Below are 16,191 nucleotides of genomic sequence, written 5' to 3'. Positions count from 1 at the left end.
TCAGGAAGGCAGCTTCCATATTCCAGGATGATTTTATAATGTGCATTTCCCTGGCTGTCCTCTGTCTGCAGACGGTGCTCAGTGGAGAGGTCTACACCGGGGTGTCCTTCCTCATTGACATGGTGAACGTCAGTCTGGAGCTCCTTGAGGACCAAGAGAAGGATCGGGGGAACGGCTCCCTGGCCAGGTAAGTTGTGTTCATTAAAGTGGTTGTAAAGGCTGAAGGTGCATTCTGTGTGCATTATCCTCCCCCCCCCCCCCCCGGCCCCTCAATACTCAACCCTCTAGATCTAGTCATGTGCACTGGAATCTCGGCTATCCTGGGACTCCCTCTTCTCATTGGCTGAGACAGAAGTGGGGGCCAAGACACGGCTCTGTGTGTGATTGGACAGACAGAGAGGTTTGGGACTTCCGTACTGGAAACAGGAGATCTGCCTGTGCTGCCAGACCCTGCAGGAGCCCGAATCCCTGCGGCACATCTGTGGGCATGCAGAATTGGGGGTTGGGGGGAACTCTGTGGGAATGCAGAATTGGGGGTTGGGGGGTACTCTGTGGGCGTACAGAATTGGGGGGTCAGGGGGGGAACTCTGTGGGCGTGCAGAATTGGGGGTCGGGGGAACTCTATGGGCGTGCAGAACTGGGGGGTCGGGGGGAAATCTGTGGGTGTGCAGAATTGGGGGTTGGGGGGAGAACTCTGTGGGCGTGCAGAATTGGGGGTTGGGGGGGGAACTCTGTGGGTGTGCAGAATTGAGGGGACAGGGGGAACTCTGTGGGTGTGCAGAATTGGAGGGACAGGGGGAACTCTGTGGGTGTGCAGAATTGGGGGTTGGGGGGGAACTCTGTGGACGTGCAGAATTGGGGGGACGGGGAACTCTGTGGGAGTGCAGAATTGGGGGGGTCGGGAAGAACTCTGTGGGAGTGCTGAATTGGGGGGTCGGGGAGAACTCTGGGGGCGTGCAGAATTGGGGGGTCGGGTGGAACACTGTGGAAGTGCAGAATTGGGGGTCGGGGGGGAACTGTGTGGGCGAGCGGAATTGGGGGTCGGGGGGAACTGTGTGGGCGAGCAGAGGGGCGGCCATAGGGTGAGAGGGGCGGCCATAGGGTGAGAGGGGCGGCCATAGGGTGAGAGGGGCGGCCATAGGATGAGGGGCGGCCATAGGCTGAGAGTCACTCTTTAGGCCGGGATCTCTCATTGTGCTGAATGACTCTTTATATTTGTCTTTCTTATCATTTAGGTTTGACTTTAAAAAATCCAAACTGCTATTTGAGAGTTTTTCCAACCAGACGAAGTCCATCAACTTGGTTTCCCATTCTATGATGGCGTTCGACACCCGCTACATCGGCCACAAGGCGCCCGCCGCTCCGAAACCCAACGTGTTCAACTGCATCCTGCAACCGTCCAAATCCAACAGCAATCCCGGCTCCCTGCAGATCGAACTTCACCACAGGTGAGAGGGGCGGCCACAGGGAGAGAGGGGCGGCCACAGGGAGAGAGGGGCGGCCACAGGCAGAGAGGGGCGGCCACAGGCAGAGAGGGGCGGCCACAGGCAGAGAGGGGCGGCCACAGGGAGAGAGGGGCGGCCACAGGGAGAGAGGGGCGGCCACAGGCAGAGAGGGGCGGCCACAGGCAGAGAGGGGCGGCCACAGGCAGAGAGGGGCGGCCACAGGCAGAGAGGGGCGGCCACAGGCAGAGAGGGGCGGCCACAGGCAGAGAGGGGCGGCCACAGGGAGAGAGGGGCGGCCACAGGGAGAGAGGGGCGGCCACAGGCAGAGAGGGGCGGCCACAGGCAGAGAGGGGCGGCCACAGGCAGAGAGGGGCGGCCACAGGCAGAGAACGCCCCGTGGCCCGTCCTCCCCCTCCCTCCCCCCCCGTGTTCATTATGTGCTTCACCACAGGTGAGAGGGGCGGCCATAGGGAGGGAACGCCCTGCAGTATGTCCGTCACCCCCCCCCTGTTTATTATGTGTGTGATATGCAGATTGAGCTTCACCACAGGTGAGAGGGGTGGCCATAGGCCATAAGTCACCCCCCCCCGTCCACCCACGTCTCCGTCCACCCACGTCTCCATCCACCCACGTCTCCATCCATCCATCCACCCACGTCTCCATCCACCCACGTCTCCATCCATCCACCTACCCACGTCTCCATGCATCCATGTCTCCATCCACCCACGTCTCCATCCACCCACGTCTCCGTCCACCCACGTCTCCGTCCACCCACGTCTCCGTCCACCCACGTCTCCGTCCACCCACGTCTCCGTCCACCCACGTCTCCGTCCACCCACGTCTCCATCCACCCACGTCTCCATCCATCCACCCACCCACGTCTCCATCCACCCACGTCTCCATCCATCCATCCACCCACGTCTCCATCCACCCACGTCTCCATCCATCCATCAACCCACGTCTCCGTCCACCCACGTCTCCGTCCACCCACGTCTCCGTCCACCCATGTCTCCATGCTTTATTTTGCTTTGAGAAACATGCCTCTAGCATTTCTGGCCGTGGCCATCTTAAGTAAGGGCAGGTGAATTTACTTCCTGGAATCTGCAGCCCATGTGCCTTAGCTGAATAAGCCCCTCCTGAAGACTCCTGGGATGTATGACATCATTTTCCTAGACATGGAAACCAGGAAGTGACTGAAAGTTTAAAACCAGAAAATGTGATCTACTTTCCGATCTACTTACTAATGCCGGCAGTATGAGGATTACACAGTCCGTGGGGATTGAGGGGTGAAGTCCCACTTTAGAGATCTTGTGGGGACTCGTATGACTGGGTGCCGGCACTGCATAGTGGATACCCTGACCTAGAGCCCCCCCTGACCTAGAGCCCCCACTTTGGTGGAGAGAAGGGTCTGTCTCGGGAGTGTCACCCACACATTACCCTGAATCGGTAAGTAGATACCCCTCCCTTCTTTCCCCAGACGTGGTGTGGGGTGAGGGTCCTCCATGGGGCGGTCTGTAATCCAGGGTGCCCTCCTGTTGGGGTAGGTACCTCTTTCTCCATTAGGAGAGGTAAGTGACCCTGTGCCCTCGGAGATGCCTAGGTGTGGGTTGAGTACCCCATCCCCGTGTCTGGATTATCCAGTGATGTGGAAGGATAAATCTAGCGGCAGTTTTTATTCGGCAGGATTAGTGATGGAAGGAAACGCGACTTCTCCTTGTTAGCTCAGCCAGCATTCAGTCTGGGAAGTGCCTCTTCCTTTAGTAGGTCATCCCCAGTGTGTGAGGATGGACATGACAGGCCGACCTGGAGATGAAGAGTCAGACTAGAATACCAGTGATGAATGTCGGCCTTGTATCCGAATGTTCCTCTCATGGAGAAATGTCCGCCCCTTACGTGTCATCTCTGTTCTCCAGATCCACCAAAGACACCTCCTTCTTCACCGTCGTCCTGAACAACCTGCGAGTCTTCCTGATCTTTGATTGGTTGATGCTTGTGCACAAGTTTCTGCAGACCCCGAGCGACAAATTACATCATGGCCACCATCTCCCAGAAGACCAGGCCGGCACCTCTGTGCCCGTGCTCCCCAAAACGGTGAAATCCGGTGTGGTAACCAAGAGGTCGTCTGTACAGCTGACCCCCGAAAAACAGCTGGAAGTCAAGATCAACGTTACTGGTGAGAGGTCTCTGTGTGTGTCTCCTCGGTTCAGCTCGGACCGGCTAGAGAAAACCAATCACATCTGCCCCCCCCCCGAAATCCAGCCACCCCGCCCAGCCTCCAGGGTCTGCAGCTTCTGGGGGTTTGGAGGTTGGAATGTGGTGGGAATGGGAGCAGATTTCTAGGTCTGTTCAGTCCTTCCTGGCTGGTAACATTGCAGCCCCCTCCCCCCATGGCCTTGTGACTATAGAAGAGACGTTGTTGGAAGCCCATGGATGGGAATTCTCCATTGGTGAATGTTGTAGACTGATCTACATTTCTCTGACTTCCTCTAGGAACGGAGTTTGTGGTCGTTGAGGACGCATCTTGTGTCGATACAAATGCCATCATCTTGAAAGGAACGACCGTTCTTACCTACAAACCAAAACTGGTCGATCGTCCGTTCTCTGGCAGCTTGTTTGGGATTGAGGTAAGAGGAGGACTCAGGTCATCTGTCTGTCACTTTGTGCCTCGTATCTCATTGGTCGCTTTTCCCTCCATACATCTTCTGTCAGTTTTGTTGTTTTTACATTTATATCAACGCATTTCTTATATTGTCACCATTGTGAATAATAGAATGAAGAAGGGCAACTCCTGTTCCCTGCCAGTACAAGTGGAGGGTTCCTGGGCTCAGTCATCTGTATCAGTGGAGGGTTCCTGGGCTCATTCATCTGCATAAGTGGAGGGTTCCTGGGCTCATTCATCTGTATAAGTGGAGGGTTCCTGGGCTCAGTCATCTGTATCAGTGGAGGGTTCCTGGGCTCATTCATCTGTATCAGTGGAGGGTTCCTGGGCTCATTCATCTGTATCAGTGGAGGGTTCCTGGGCTCATTCATCTGTATAAGTGGAGGGTTCCTGGGCTCATTCATCTGTATAAGTGGAGGGTTCCTGGGCTCATTCATCTGTATCAGTGGAGGGTTCCTGGGCTCAGTCATCTGTATCAGTGGAGGGTTCCTGGGCTCATTCATCTGTATAAGTGGAGGATTCCTGGGCTCATTCATCTGTATTAGTGGAGGGTTCCTGAGCTCATTCATCTGTATTAGTGGAGGGTTCCTGGGCTCATTCATCTGTATTAGTGGAGGGTTCCTGGGCTCATTCATCTGCATAAGTGGAGGGTTCCTGGGCTCATTCATCTGTATAAGTGGCGGGTTCCTGGGCTCATTCATCTGTATAAGTGGCGGGTTCCTGGGCTCATTCATCTGTATAAGTGGAGGGTTCCTGGGCTCATTCATCTGTATAAGTGGAGGGTTCCTGGGCTCATTCATCTGTATAAGTGGAGGGTTCCTGGGCTCATTCATCTGTATTAGTGGAGGGTTCCTGGGCTCATTCATCTGTATCAGTGGAGGGTTCCTGGGCTCATTCATCTGCATAAGTGGAGGGTTCCTGGGCTCATTCATCTGCATAAGTGGAGGATTCCTGGGCTCATTCATCTGTATAAGTGGAGGGTTCCTGGGCTCATTCATCTGCATAAGTGGAGGGTTCCTGGGCTCATTCATCTGCATAAGTGGAGGGTTCCTGGGCTCATTCATCTGCATAAGTGGAGGATTCCTGGGCTCATTCATCTGTATAAGTGGAGGGTTCCTGGGCTCATTCATCTGTATAAGTGGAGGGTTCCTGGGCTCATTCATCTGCATAAGTGGAGGGTTCCTGGGCTCATTCATCTGCATAAGTGGAGGATTCCTGGGCTCATTCATCTGTATAAGTGGAGGGTTCCTGGGCTCATTCATCTGTATAAGTGGAGGGTTCCTGGGCTCATTCATCTGTATTAGTGGAGGGTTCCTGGGCTCATTCATCTGTATCAGTGGAGAGTTCCTGGGCTCATTCATCTGTATAAGTGGAGGGTTCCTGGGCTCATTCATCTGTATCAGTGGAGGGTTCCTGGGCTCATTCATCTGTATCAGTGGAGGGTTCCTGGGCTCATTCATCTGTATCAGTGGAGGGTTCCTGGGCTCATTCATCTGTATCAGTGGAGGGTTCCTGGGCTCATTCATCTGTATCAGTGGAGGGTTCCTGGGCTCATTCATCTGTATCAGTGGAGGGTTCCTGGGCTCATTCATCTGTATCAGTGGAGAGTTCCTGGGCTCAGTCATCTGTATCAGTGGAGAGTTCCTGGGCTCATTCATCTGTATAAGTGGAGGGTTCCTGGGCTCATTCATCTGTATCAGTGGAGGGTTCCTGGGCTCATTCATCTGTATAAGTGGAGGGTTCCTGGGCTCATTCATCTGTATCAGTGGAGGGTTCCTGGGCTCATTCATCTGTATCAGTGGAGGGTTCCTGGGCTCATTCATCTGTATCAGTGGGGGATTTCTGGGCTCATTCATCTGTATAAGTTGAGGGTTCCTGGGCTCATTCATCTGTATCAGTGGAGGGTTCCTGGGCTCATTCATCTGAATAAGTGGAGGGTTCCTGGGCTCATTTATCTGTATTAGTGGGGGATTTCTGGGCTCATTCATCTGTATTAGTGGAGGGTTCCTGGGCTCATTCATCTGTATTAGTGGAGGGTTCCTGAGCTCATTCATCTGTATCAGTGGAGGGTTCCTGGGCTCATTCATCTGTATTAGTGGGGGATTTCTGGGCTCAATCATCTGTATTAGTGGGGGATTTCTGGGCTCATTCATCTGTATAAGTGGAGGGTTCCTGGGCTCATTCATCTGTATAAGTGGAGGGTTGCTGGGCTCAATCATCTGTATTAGTGGAGGGTTCCTGGGCTCATTCATCTGTATAAGTGGAGGGTTTCTGGGCTCATTCATCTGTATAAGTGGAGGGTTCCTGGGCTCATTCATCTGTATAAGTGGAGGGTTCCTGGGCTCATTCATCTGTATAAGTGGAGGGTTCCTGGGCTCATTCATCTGTATAAGTGGAGGGTTCCTGGGCTCATTCATCTGTATCAGTGGAGGGTTCCTGGGCTCATTCATCTGTATTAGTGGAGGATTTCTGAGCTCATTCATCTGTATTAGTGGGGGATTTCTGGGCTCATTCATCTGTATTAGTGGAGGGTTCCTGGGCTCATTCATCTGTATTAGTGGAGGGTTTCTGGGCTCATTCATCTGTATAAGTGGAGGGTTCCTGGGCTCATTCATCTGTATCAGTGGAGGGTTCCTGGGCTCATTCATCTGTATCAGTGGAGGGTTCCTGGGCTCATTCATCTGTATCAGTGGAGGATTTCTGGGCTCATTCATCTGTATTAGTGGGAGATTTCTGGGCTCATTCATCTGTATAAGTGGAGGGTTCCTGGGCTCATTCATCTGTATCAGTGGAGGGTTCCTGGGCTCATTCATCTGTATCAGTGGAGGATTTCTGAGCTCATTCATCTGTATTAGTGGAGGGTTCCTGGGCTCATTCATCTGTATCAGTGGAGGGTTCCTGGGCTCATTCATCTGTATCAGTGGAGGATTTCTGAGCTCATTCATCTGTATTAGTGGGGGATTTCTGGGCTCATTCATCTGTATTAGTGGAGGGTTCCTGGGCTCATTCATCTGTATCAGTGGAGGGTTCCTGGGCTCATTCATCTGTATCAGTGGAGGGTTCCTGGGCTCATTCATCTGTATCAGTGGAGGATTTCTGAGCTCATTCATCTGTATTAGTGGGGGATTTCTGGGCTCATTCATCTGTATTAGTGGAGGGTTCCTGGGCTCATTCATCTGTATTAGTGGAGGGTTTCTGGGCTCATTCATCTGTATAAGTGGAGGGTTCCTGGGCTCATTCATCTGTATCAGTGGAGGGTTCCTGGGCTCATTCATCTGTATCAGTGGAGGGTTCCTGGGCTCATTCATTTGTATCAGTGGAGGGTTCCTGGCTCATTCATCTGTATCAGTGGAGGGTTCCTGGGCTCATTCATCTGTATTAGTGGAGGGACCCTTCCCCTGTCCCGCTCGGACCCTTCCCCTGTCCCGCTCGGACCCTTCCCCTGTCCCGCTCGGACCCTTCCCCCGTCCCGCTCGGACCCTTCCCCCGTCCCGCTCGGACCCTTCCCCCGTCCCGCTCGGACCCTTCCCCCGTCCCGCTCGGACCCTTCCCCCGTCCCGCTCGGCCCCTTCCCCCGGACCCTTCCCCCGTCCCGCTCGGCCCCTTCCCCCGTCCCGCTCGGCCCCTTCCCCCGTCCCGCTCGGACCCTTCCCCCGTCCCGCTCGGACCCTTCCCCCGTCCCGCTCGGTCACTTGCACCCATTCCTTATTATAAGTGCTGGAATTGTTGTTTTCAGGTGTTCAGCTGCCGGTTGGGGAATGAGCAGGACACGGCTCTGTCCATCGTGGACCCCGTTCACGTTCAGATCGAGTTGGTGGGGAATTCGAATTATCAGAACAGTTCTGGGCTGATGGATGCGTTCAACACCGGGGACTTCCCGCCCGTCCTGGAGGTAATGCTGGGAAATGACTGATTTCTGGGTCTTTAATGGGAAGCATTCAGTAGGCGGCAGGGAAAGGCGCTCTTCCACCAGTGCCTGGGGGGGAGGGGCATAGTTCCATCACCAAGAACTTCATTCTATATTAACCGCCTCCCATATAAGGAAATGACGGGCGGGGGGCGGGTCTCTCGTTCTGGGGGGACATCATATGATGTCCTCTCACTCCTGGGGGTGCACAGCGATCAGTGGTGTGTCCCTGGGATACAGCGGATCACTGATCAACGGAAAGAGCCAGTAACGTCGGCTCAGTCATGTGATCAGCTGTGTCCAATCACAGCGATCGCATGAAAATTGGAAATGCCGGTTATCAGCATTCCTCTCCTCATGAGCCGTCACGCTGACAGAGGAGAGGAGCGGAGAGCCGGTAATCGGCATTCATCAGAGGGGACATGTACACTGATCATCAGTGTAGCCCCATCAGTGCTACCTGTCAGTGCCGCCTATCAGTGCCGCCTATCAGTGTGCATCAGTGCCGCATATCAGTGCCAGTCAGTGCTACCTGTCAGTGCCATATATGAGTGCTGCCTTTCAGTGCCCATCAGTGATGCCTGTCAGTGCCACATATCAGTGCAGCCTATCGGTGCACATCACTGCAGCCTCATTAGCGCACATCAGTGAAGGAGAAAATCACGTATTTATAAACTTTTATAACAGAAACTAAGAAAACATTTTTTTTCAACATTTTCAGTGGTTTTTGGTTTGTTTAGCAAAAAAATAAAAATCCTCCCGAGGTGATGAAATACCACCAAAATAAAGCGCTATCTGTCTAAAAAAAAATTATAAAAATTTCATCTGGGTACAGAGTTGTATGACCGCGCAACTGTTACTCAGTGCACTGAAAGCTGAAAACTGGCCTGGGCAGGAAGGGGGTAGAAGTGTCCTGTAGGCAGGAAGGGGGTAGAAGTGTCCTGTAGGCAGGAAGGGGGTAGAAGTGCCCTGTGGGCAGGAAGGGGGTAGAAGTGCCCGGTAGGCGGGAAGGGGGTAGAAGTGCCCAGTAGGCAGGAAGGGGGTAGAAGTGCCCGGTAGGCAGGAAGGGGGTAGAAGTGCCCGGTAGGCAGGAAGGGGGTAGAAGTGCCCGGTAGGCGGGAAGGGGGTAGAAGTGCCCGGTAGGCGGGAAGGGGGTAGAAGTGCCCGGTAGGCGGGAAGGGGGTAGAAGTGCCCGGTAGGCGGGAAGGGGGTAGAAGTGCCCGGTAGGCGGGAAGGGGGTAGAAGTGCCCGGTAGGCAGGAAGGGGGTAGAAGTGTCCGGTAGGCGGGAAGGGGGTAGAAGTGCCCTGTAGGCAGGAAGGGGGTAGAAGTGTCCTGTAGGCGGGAAGGGGGTAGAAGTGCCCGGTAGGCGGGAAGGGGGTAGAAGTGTCCGGTAGGCGGGAAGGGGGTAGAAGTGCCCGGTAGGCGGGAAGGGGGTAGAAGTGCCCGGCGGGCGGGAAGGGGGTAGAAGTGCCCGGCGGGCGGGAAGGGGGTAGAAGTGCCCGGCGGGCGGGAAGGGGGTAGAAGTGCCCGGCGGGCGGGAAGGGGTAGAAGTGCCCGGCGGGCGGGAAGGGGGTAGAAGTGCCCGGCGGGCGGGAAGGGGGTAGAAGTGCCCGGCGGGCGGGAAGGGGGTAGAAGTGCCCGGCGGGCGGGAAGGGGGTAGAAGTGCCCGGCAGGCGGGAAGGGGGTAGAAGTGCCCGGCAGGCGGGAAGGGGGTAGAAGTGCCCGGCAGGCGGGAAGGGGGTAGAAGTGCCCGGCAGGCGGGAAGGGGGTAGAAGTGCCCTGTAGGCGGGAAGGGGGTAGAAGTGCCCGGTAGGCGGGAAGGGGGTAGAAGTGCCCGGTAGGCGGGAAGGGGGTAGAAGTGCCCGGTAGGCGGGAAGGGGGTAGAAGTGCCCGGCAGGCGGGAAGGGGGTTGAAGTGCCCGGCAGGCGGGAAGGGGATAGAAGTGCCCTGTAGGCAGGAAGGGGGTAGAAGTGTCCTGTAGGCGGGAAGGGGGTAGAAGTGTCCTGTAGGCGGGAAGGGGGTAGAAGTGCCGGTAGGCGGGAAGGGGGTTGAAGTGTCCGGTAGGCGGGAAGGGGGTAGAAGTGCCCGGTAGGCGGGAAGGGGGTAGAAGTGCCCTGTAGGCGGGAAGGGGGTAGAAGTGCCCGGTAGGCGGGAAGGGGGTAGAAGTGTCCTGTAGGCGGGAAGGGGATAGAAGTGCCCTGTAGGCAGGAAGGGGGTAGAAGTGCCCGGTAGGTGAGGAGTTAACGAGACCTCCAGCCAGTGGTGACCTTCCCAGCCTTTGACTTTCGTGGATCCTGAAGTGTTGCTCTCGGCTTGTCTGTCTGGATTGTTGGGAACTGTGTGAGGATCAGATCCTTGGTTGGAGGGCGATGATCCCGCCACGTAGAGGCTGGGAATGCAGACAGGCCTCCTCATATGTTGGAGGGGATTTCCATGGGGAGGGGACTTCCATGGGGAGGGAACTTCCATGGGGAGGGGACTTCCATTTCCAGGGGGTGTCCACCTATCCCACCCGTCGGTGACGTTTGGCATTGTGAGACTACAGAACACATCAGAAACGTACCGTAAACGTTTTTTCCTTCCATGGAACCAGATCCACCTGCAGACCCTGGACATCCGTCTGTCCTACAATGATGTGCAGTTGTTTCTGGCCATCGCAAAATCCATCCCTGAGCAGACCAGTGCACCGGAGTCCGGAACTCCTGACCCCTCATCGTCCGGGACAGCTGGAACCATGAAGGAGAATGAGAGTGTGACGGTGCGAGACGCCCGCAGACACGCCATGGATCCTCTTCTAGGTAGGAGCTCACATGATGACGTCACCTCTGACCATGCTGACCATGATACTGACACAAAACTGCCATGGAGGTCATGGAACGCCTAGGACGGCCCACAAGTCATTGCTAGGCATTGCACATCCTACATGTCAAAGAATCCCAGTACTGCCAGATCATTCATACATGACATTGGAGGGAATAGAATGCTCTACACGTGTGTGTTCATGTATGTTGTATGTGAAATATCCAATGCATCCTATGAAATGCTTGTGGCTTTCTTCTTACATACAATGTATGAGGTCATATGGTGCAGAAGAGACGCACGGTGTGTTAGCGGATGAGTTCACCTGTAGAACATGTTACATGTTACGCCTGTTTTCAGGGTGGAACATGTAACGTGTTCATAGCCACGCCCACCACCCCAGATATTTTCACAGGTCACAGGAGGTCTGCATGGCATCGCTAATCTGATTGCTGGCACAAAGCTTTTCAGACTCCTGTAGGCAAAATTTAATAAATGCACATTTTTTTACCTGCATTTATTATGTTTCTAAAAAGTGAACTTCTCTTTTAATGTGAATTCCAAGAATTCAGCCACTTTGGAAAATGATCTGAATTACTAGGTTACATTCAAGTAGGTGCATGCCACCTCATGGACTTATCTCTTTCCATTTTCTGGAGCACTGGGAGTAAAGTGATTGCTATACTTCCAGTTCATTAATGTTGGACTCACTGGTTTCAGCTCCAGAAACGTCAGAGTCACGTGAAGCCACAAATGATTGTGAATGACATGGAGTGACTTTTTGAGGGTTTTTCTCGTTTTTTCACCTTCTTTTATTCTTCTTCCAGAAAACCAACTCGCCCGATTGCAGGAGCTCGGGTTTGCTTTGCAGGATTGTAGGAAGGCTCTGCTGACGTCACAAGGTATCTTCCTCAGTGTGATCAGTACATCGCTTTACTGTAGCATTTCACCACATTAACAATGGAATCATTTTCCCTCGAAGGTCAGCTGGACAAAGCCGCTTCATGGCTGTTTAAGAACGCCGACCCCCTAAAGATCAATAAAAGCAGCGGGGGAGGAGGCCTGCAGTGGTTGTCGGGGGTGGAGCTGAAGGCGGACAGCGTCTGCATCTGTTTCATTGATGACTGCATGGACTGCGATGTGCCTCTGGCGGAGACCACGTTTTCCCGTCAGTAATATATCCGTGGCTGTGTATACGTGTCGTGTCTGTCTGTTGGGGAAAAACATCTGGGGGCGGAGCTATAACCGAGAACAGATACTGCCTTCTGCAGGACCCCGCCCTCAGTACCCCACAATGTGCCCCCATCTGCAGGACCCCGCCCTCAGTACCCCACAATGTGCCCCATCTGCAGGACCCCGCCCTCAGTACCCCACAATGTGCCCCCATCTGCAGGACCCCGCCCTCAGTACCCCACAATGTGCCCCATCTGCAGGACCCCCCCCTCAGTACCCCAAAATGTGCCCCCATCTGCAGGACCCTGCCCTCAGTACCCCACAATGTGCCCCCATCTGCAGGACCCCGCCCTCAGTACCCCACAATGTGCCCCCATCTGCAGGACCCCGCCCTCAGTACCCCACAATGTGCCCCCATCTGCAGGACCCCGCCCTCAGTACCCCACAATGTGCCCCCATCTGCAGGACCCCGCCCTCAGTACCCCACAATGTGCCCCCATCTGCAGGACCCCGCCCTCAGTACCCCACAATGTGCCCCCATCTGCAGGACCCCGCCCTCAGTTACCCCACAATGTGCCCCCATCTGCAGGACCCCGCCCTCAGTACCCCACAATGTGCCCCCATCTGCAGGACCCCGCCCTCAGTACCCCACAATGTGCCCCCATCTGCAGGACCCCCCCTCAGTACCCCACAATGTGCCCCCATCTGCAGGACCCCGCCCTCAGTACCCCACAATGTGCCCCCATCTGCAGGACCCCGCCCTCAGTACCCCACAATGTGCCCCCATCTGCAGGACCCCGCCCTCAGTACCCCACAATGTGCCCCCATCTGCAGGACCCCGCCCTCAGTACCCCACAATGTGCCCCCATCTGCAGGACCCCGCCCTCAGTACCCCACAATGTGCCCCCATCTGCAGGACCTCGCCCTCAGTACCCTACAATGTGCCCCCATCTGCAGGACCCCGCCCTCAGTACCCCACAATGTGCCCCCATCTGCAGGACCCCTCCCTCAATACCCCACGATGTGCCCCCATCTGCAGACCCCCTGTCAGTGTTGGATGGAGGGGGGGATGAGACCCCCTGTCAGTGATGGATGGAGGGGGGAGGGGTGAGACCCCCTGTCAGTGTTGGATGGAGGAGGAGGGGTGAGACCCCCTGTCAGTGTTGGATGGAGGGGAAGGGGTGAGACCCCCTGTCAGTGTTGGGGGGAGGGGGGAAGACCCCCTGTCAGTGTTGGATGGAGGGGGAGGGGTGAGACCCCCTGTCAGTGCTGGACGGAGGGGGAGGGGTGAGACCCCCTGTCAGTGCTGGATGGAGGGGGAGGGAGGAGACCCCGTGTCAGTGTTGGATGGAGGGGGAGGGGTGAGACCCCCTGTCAGTGCTGGATGGAGGGGGAGGGGTGAGACCCCCTGTCAGTGTTGGATGGAGGGGGAGGGGTGAGACCCCCTGTCAGTGTTGGATGGAGGGGGAGGGGTGAGACCCCCTGTCAGTGCTGGATGGAGGGGAAGGGGTGAGACCCCGTCAGTGTTGGGGGGAGGGGGAGACCCCCTGTCAGTGTTGGATGGAGGGGGAGGGGGGAGACCCCCTGTCATTGTTGGATGGAGGGGGGAGGGGTGAGACCCCCTGTCAGTGTTGGATGGATGGGGAGGGATGAGACCCCCTGTCAGTGTTGGATGGAGGGGGAGGGGGGAGAGCCCCTGTCAGTGGAGGGGGGAGATCCCCTGTCAGTGTTGGATGGAGGGGTGAGACCCCCTGTCAGTGTTGGATGGAGGGGTGAGACCCCCTGTCAGGTTTTGGGGGGAGGGGTGAGACCCCCTGTCAGTGTTGGATGGAGGGGGGAGGGGTGAGACCCCCTGTCAGTGTTGGATGGAGGGGTGAGACCCCCTGTCAGTGTTGGGGGGAGGGGGGAGACCCCCTGTCAGTGTTGGATGGAGGGGGGAGACACCCTGTCAGTGTTGGATGAATGGGGAGGGATGAGACCCCCTGTCAGTGTTGGATGGAGGGGGGAGGGGTGAGACCCCCTGTCAGTGTTGGATGGAGGGGGAGGGGTGAGACCCCCTGTCAGTGTTGGATGGAGGGGGGAGGGGTGAGATCCCCTGTCAGTGGTGGATGGAGGGGGAGGGGTGAGACCCCCTGTCAGTTTTGGATGGAGGGGGAGGGGTGAGACCCCCTGTCAGTGTTGGAGGGGGAGGGGTGAGACCCCCTGTCAGTGTTGGAGGGGGAGGGGTGAGACCCCCTGTCAGTGTTGGATGGAGGGGGAGGGGTGAGACCCCCTGTCAGTGTTGGATGGAGGGGGAGGGGTGAGACCCCCTGTCAGTTTTGGATGGAGGGGGAGGGGTGAGACCCCCTGTCAGTGTTGGAGGGGGAGGGGTGAGACCCCCTGTCAGTGTTGGAGGGGGAGGGGGGAGACACCCTGTCGGTGTTGGATGGAGGGGGGAGGGGTGAGACCCCCTGTCAGTGTTGGATGGAGGGGGGAGGGGTGAGACCCCCTGTCAGTGTTGGATGGAGGGGGAGGGGGGAGACCCCCTGTCAGTGTTGGATGGAGGGGGGAGGGGTGAGATCCCCTGTCAGTGTTGGATGGAGGGGGGAGGGATGAGACCCCCTGTCAGTGTTGGATGGAGGGGGGAGGGGTGAGACCCCCTGTCGGTGTTGGATGGAGGGGGAGGGATGAGACCCCCTGTCAGTGTTGGATGGAGGGGGAGGGGTGAGACCCCCTGTCAGTGTTGGATGGAGGGGGAGGGGTGAGACCCCCTGTCAGTGTTGGATGGAGGGGGAGGGGTGAGACCCCCTGTCAGCATCCTTTTTTGGGTCGGCTCTAGAATCGGATGGCACGGGTACTGACACCTCTGTGATCCGATTCTGCACATCGCACCGCGTTCTGTGGACTGATTTCGGGGGGGTGGTTAACATACCCCCCCGCAGCGGTTCCCATGGATGGGGGGTGATTCTGATGCGGTGTGGAATTCACACAGAAAATGCTGCAAATTCCGCGTCAGTGATAACCCCGGATTAGTACCGCCTTCAGGTATCTCCAACGTGTGATGATTGGATGGCTGCCTGGACGATCGGATCGCTGACCTTTCCTTGTCATGTCTGTCCTCAGGTCTGGTCTTCTTCCAGCACTTTGTGTCCAATCCCAACGGCTCGGCTGAGTTCACGCTCTCCGGGGACTACTATAACCGCGAGCTCTCAGGTACCGGACCGCGTCTCTATGAGGTCACATGACCTGACCCAGGAGTGGGCGGGGAGACTCTTCCTAGTTTGTTTATTCGTCCACACCAGCGGAGTCCCCCTTTAAGGGTTCTTTTCTTGGTTTCCCGTTTCAGGTTGGGAGCCTTTCGTGGAGCCGTGGCCCTGTGCGCTATCGTGGCAGAAACAAGAAGCCAGCCGCCTCCACCCGGCACGCCTGAAGTTCGATCTGAAAGCCAAACAGCGACTTGACATCAACATCACCTCCATGTTAATCGGTATCTTACTATCGTGATTGTACCCACCGAGAACACGTGCTGTGTAGGGTCGGGGGTCAGGGGTCGGGGGTCAAGGGTCAGGGGTCGGGGCTTTCCATTGGTGACCCCCCAACAGCAACCATTGCCTCCCATAGATTGTCTTCTTGTATGGAAACCTCCAGTTATGACATACAAGTGTGGAGGACATGGAGTCCTGGGGCGGCACACTGACACTCGGGGGTCCGCATACTGAACACAGGGCCAGTTTACTGCCCTTCAAACTTCAGGGGGGCCGGACTAACGCCAGTGGAAGTATAATATGCCCCGGGCTTGGTGGTTAGTGGGGGTAAAAGGGGAGCGGGCCCCAAGGACGGGGTACAGGCCAGCAAAGGGCCGCAGTGTGGAGACCACTGCTCTGTACAGAACCCACTGACTTGCCTGCCTTGTTACTGCCGCACATTTACCATGCCAGCCTTTTCCACCCTGAGGTGCCTTCAGGTTTCATCAGGGTGTGGTGCCAGGAGCGCCCACAAAGTGTAGACAAGCCAGCGGGTGGATCAAGCCTGCCTATTAGTTACACAAAGCCACGGATCTTCATTGTGTGCCACGTTGTAGCCACCGACGGCATAAAAATCCAATCATGTCAGCAGTTTTTGGTTGAAAAAATATATTTTTATATAAGTATATATAAAAAACGAAAATACTTAACCCCTCGCCCACCGGCACTTCTACCCCCTTCCTGCCCACCGGCACTTTCTACCC

General features: G+C 56.1%; 1 protein-coding gene across 1 annotated transcript in view; it reads left to right on the top strand.

The window, feature by feature from the left end:
- The window catches only part of LOC149427565 (intermembrane lipid transfer protein VPS13D-like), a gene marked incomplete at its 5' end in the record, with an annotated part of 94,182 nt that overhangs the window by 58,185 nt on the left and 19,806 nt on the right, over window positions 1-16,191 (top strand). The window contains 10 exon segments of the mRNA XM_089667905.1: window positions 72-187; window positions 1,236-1,448; window positions 3,359-3,618; window positions 3,936-4,069; window positions 7,841-7,996; window positions 10,606-10,810; window positions 11,639-11,713; window positions 11,794-11,979; window positions 15,087-15,176; window positions 15,310-15,450. Of these exon segments, the coding sequence (XP_089524031.1) occupies window positions 72-187; window positions 1,236-1,448; window positions 3,359-3,618; window positions 3,936-4,069; window positions 7,841-7,996; window positions 10,606-10,810; window positions 11,639-11,713; window positions 11,794-11,979; window positions 15,087-15,176; window positions 15,310-15,450 (1,576 nt within the window).

The sequence above is a fragment of the Staurois parvus genome, unplaced genomic scaffold (assembly GCF_062004578.1).
Source record: "Staurois parvus isolate SC_StPar_1 unplaced genomic scaffold, SC_StPar_1.0 ptg003658l, whole genome shotgun sequence".
Classification (NCBI taxonomy): Eukaryota; Metazoa; Chordata; class Amphibia; order Anura; family Ranidae; genus Staurois; species Staurois parvus.
Note: the sequence above shows the minus strand (reverse complement) of the source record. Positions and strands in the feature narration are given on the sequence as shown.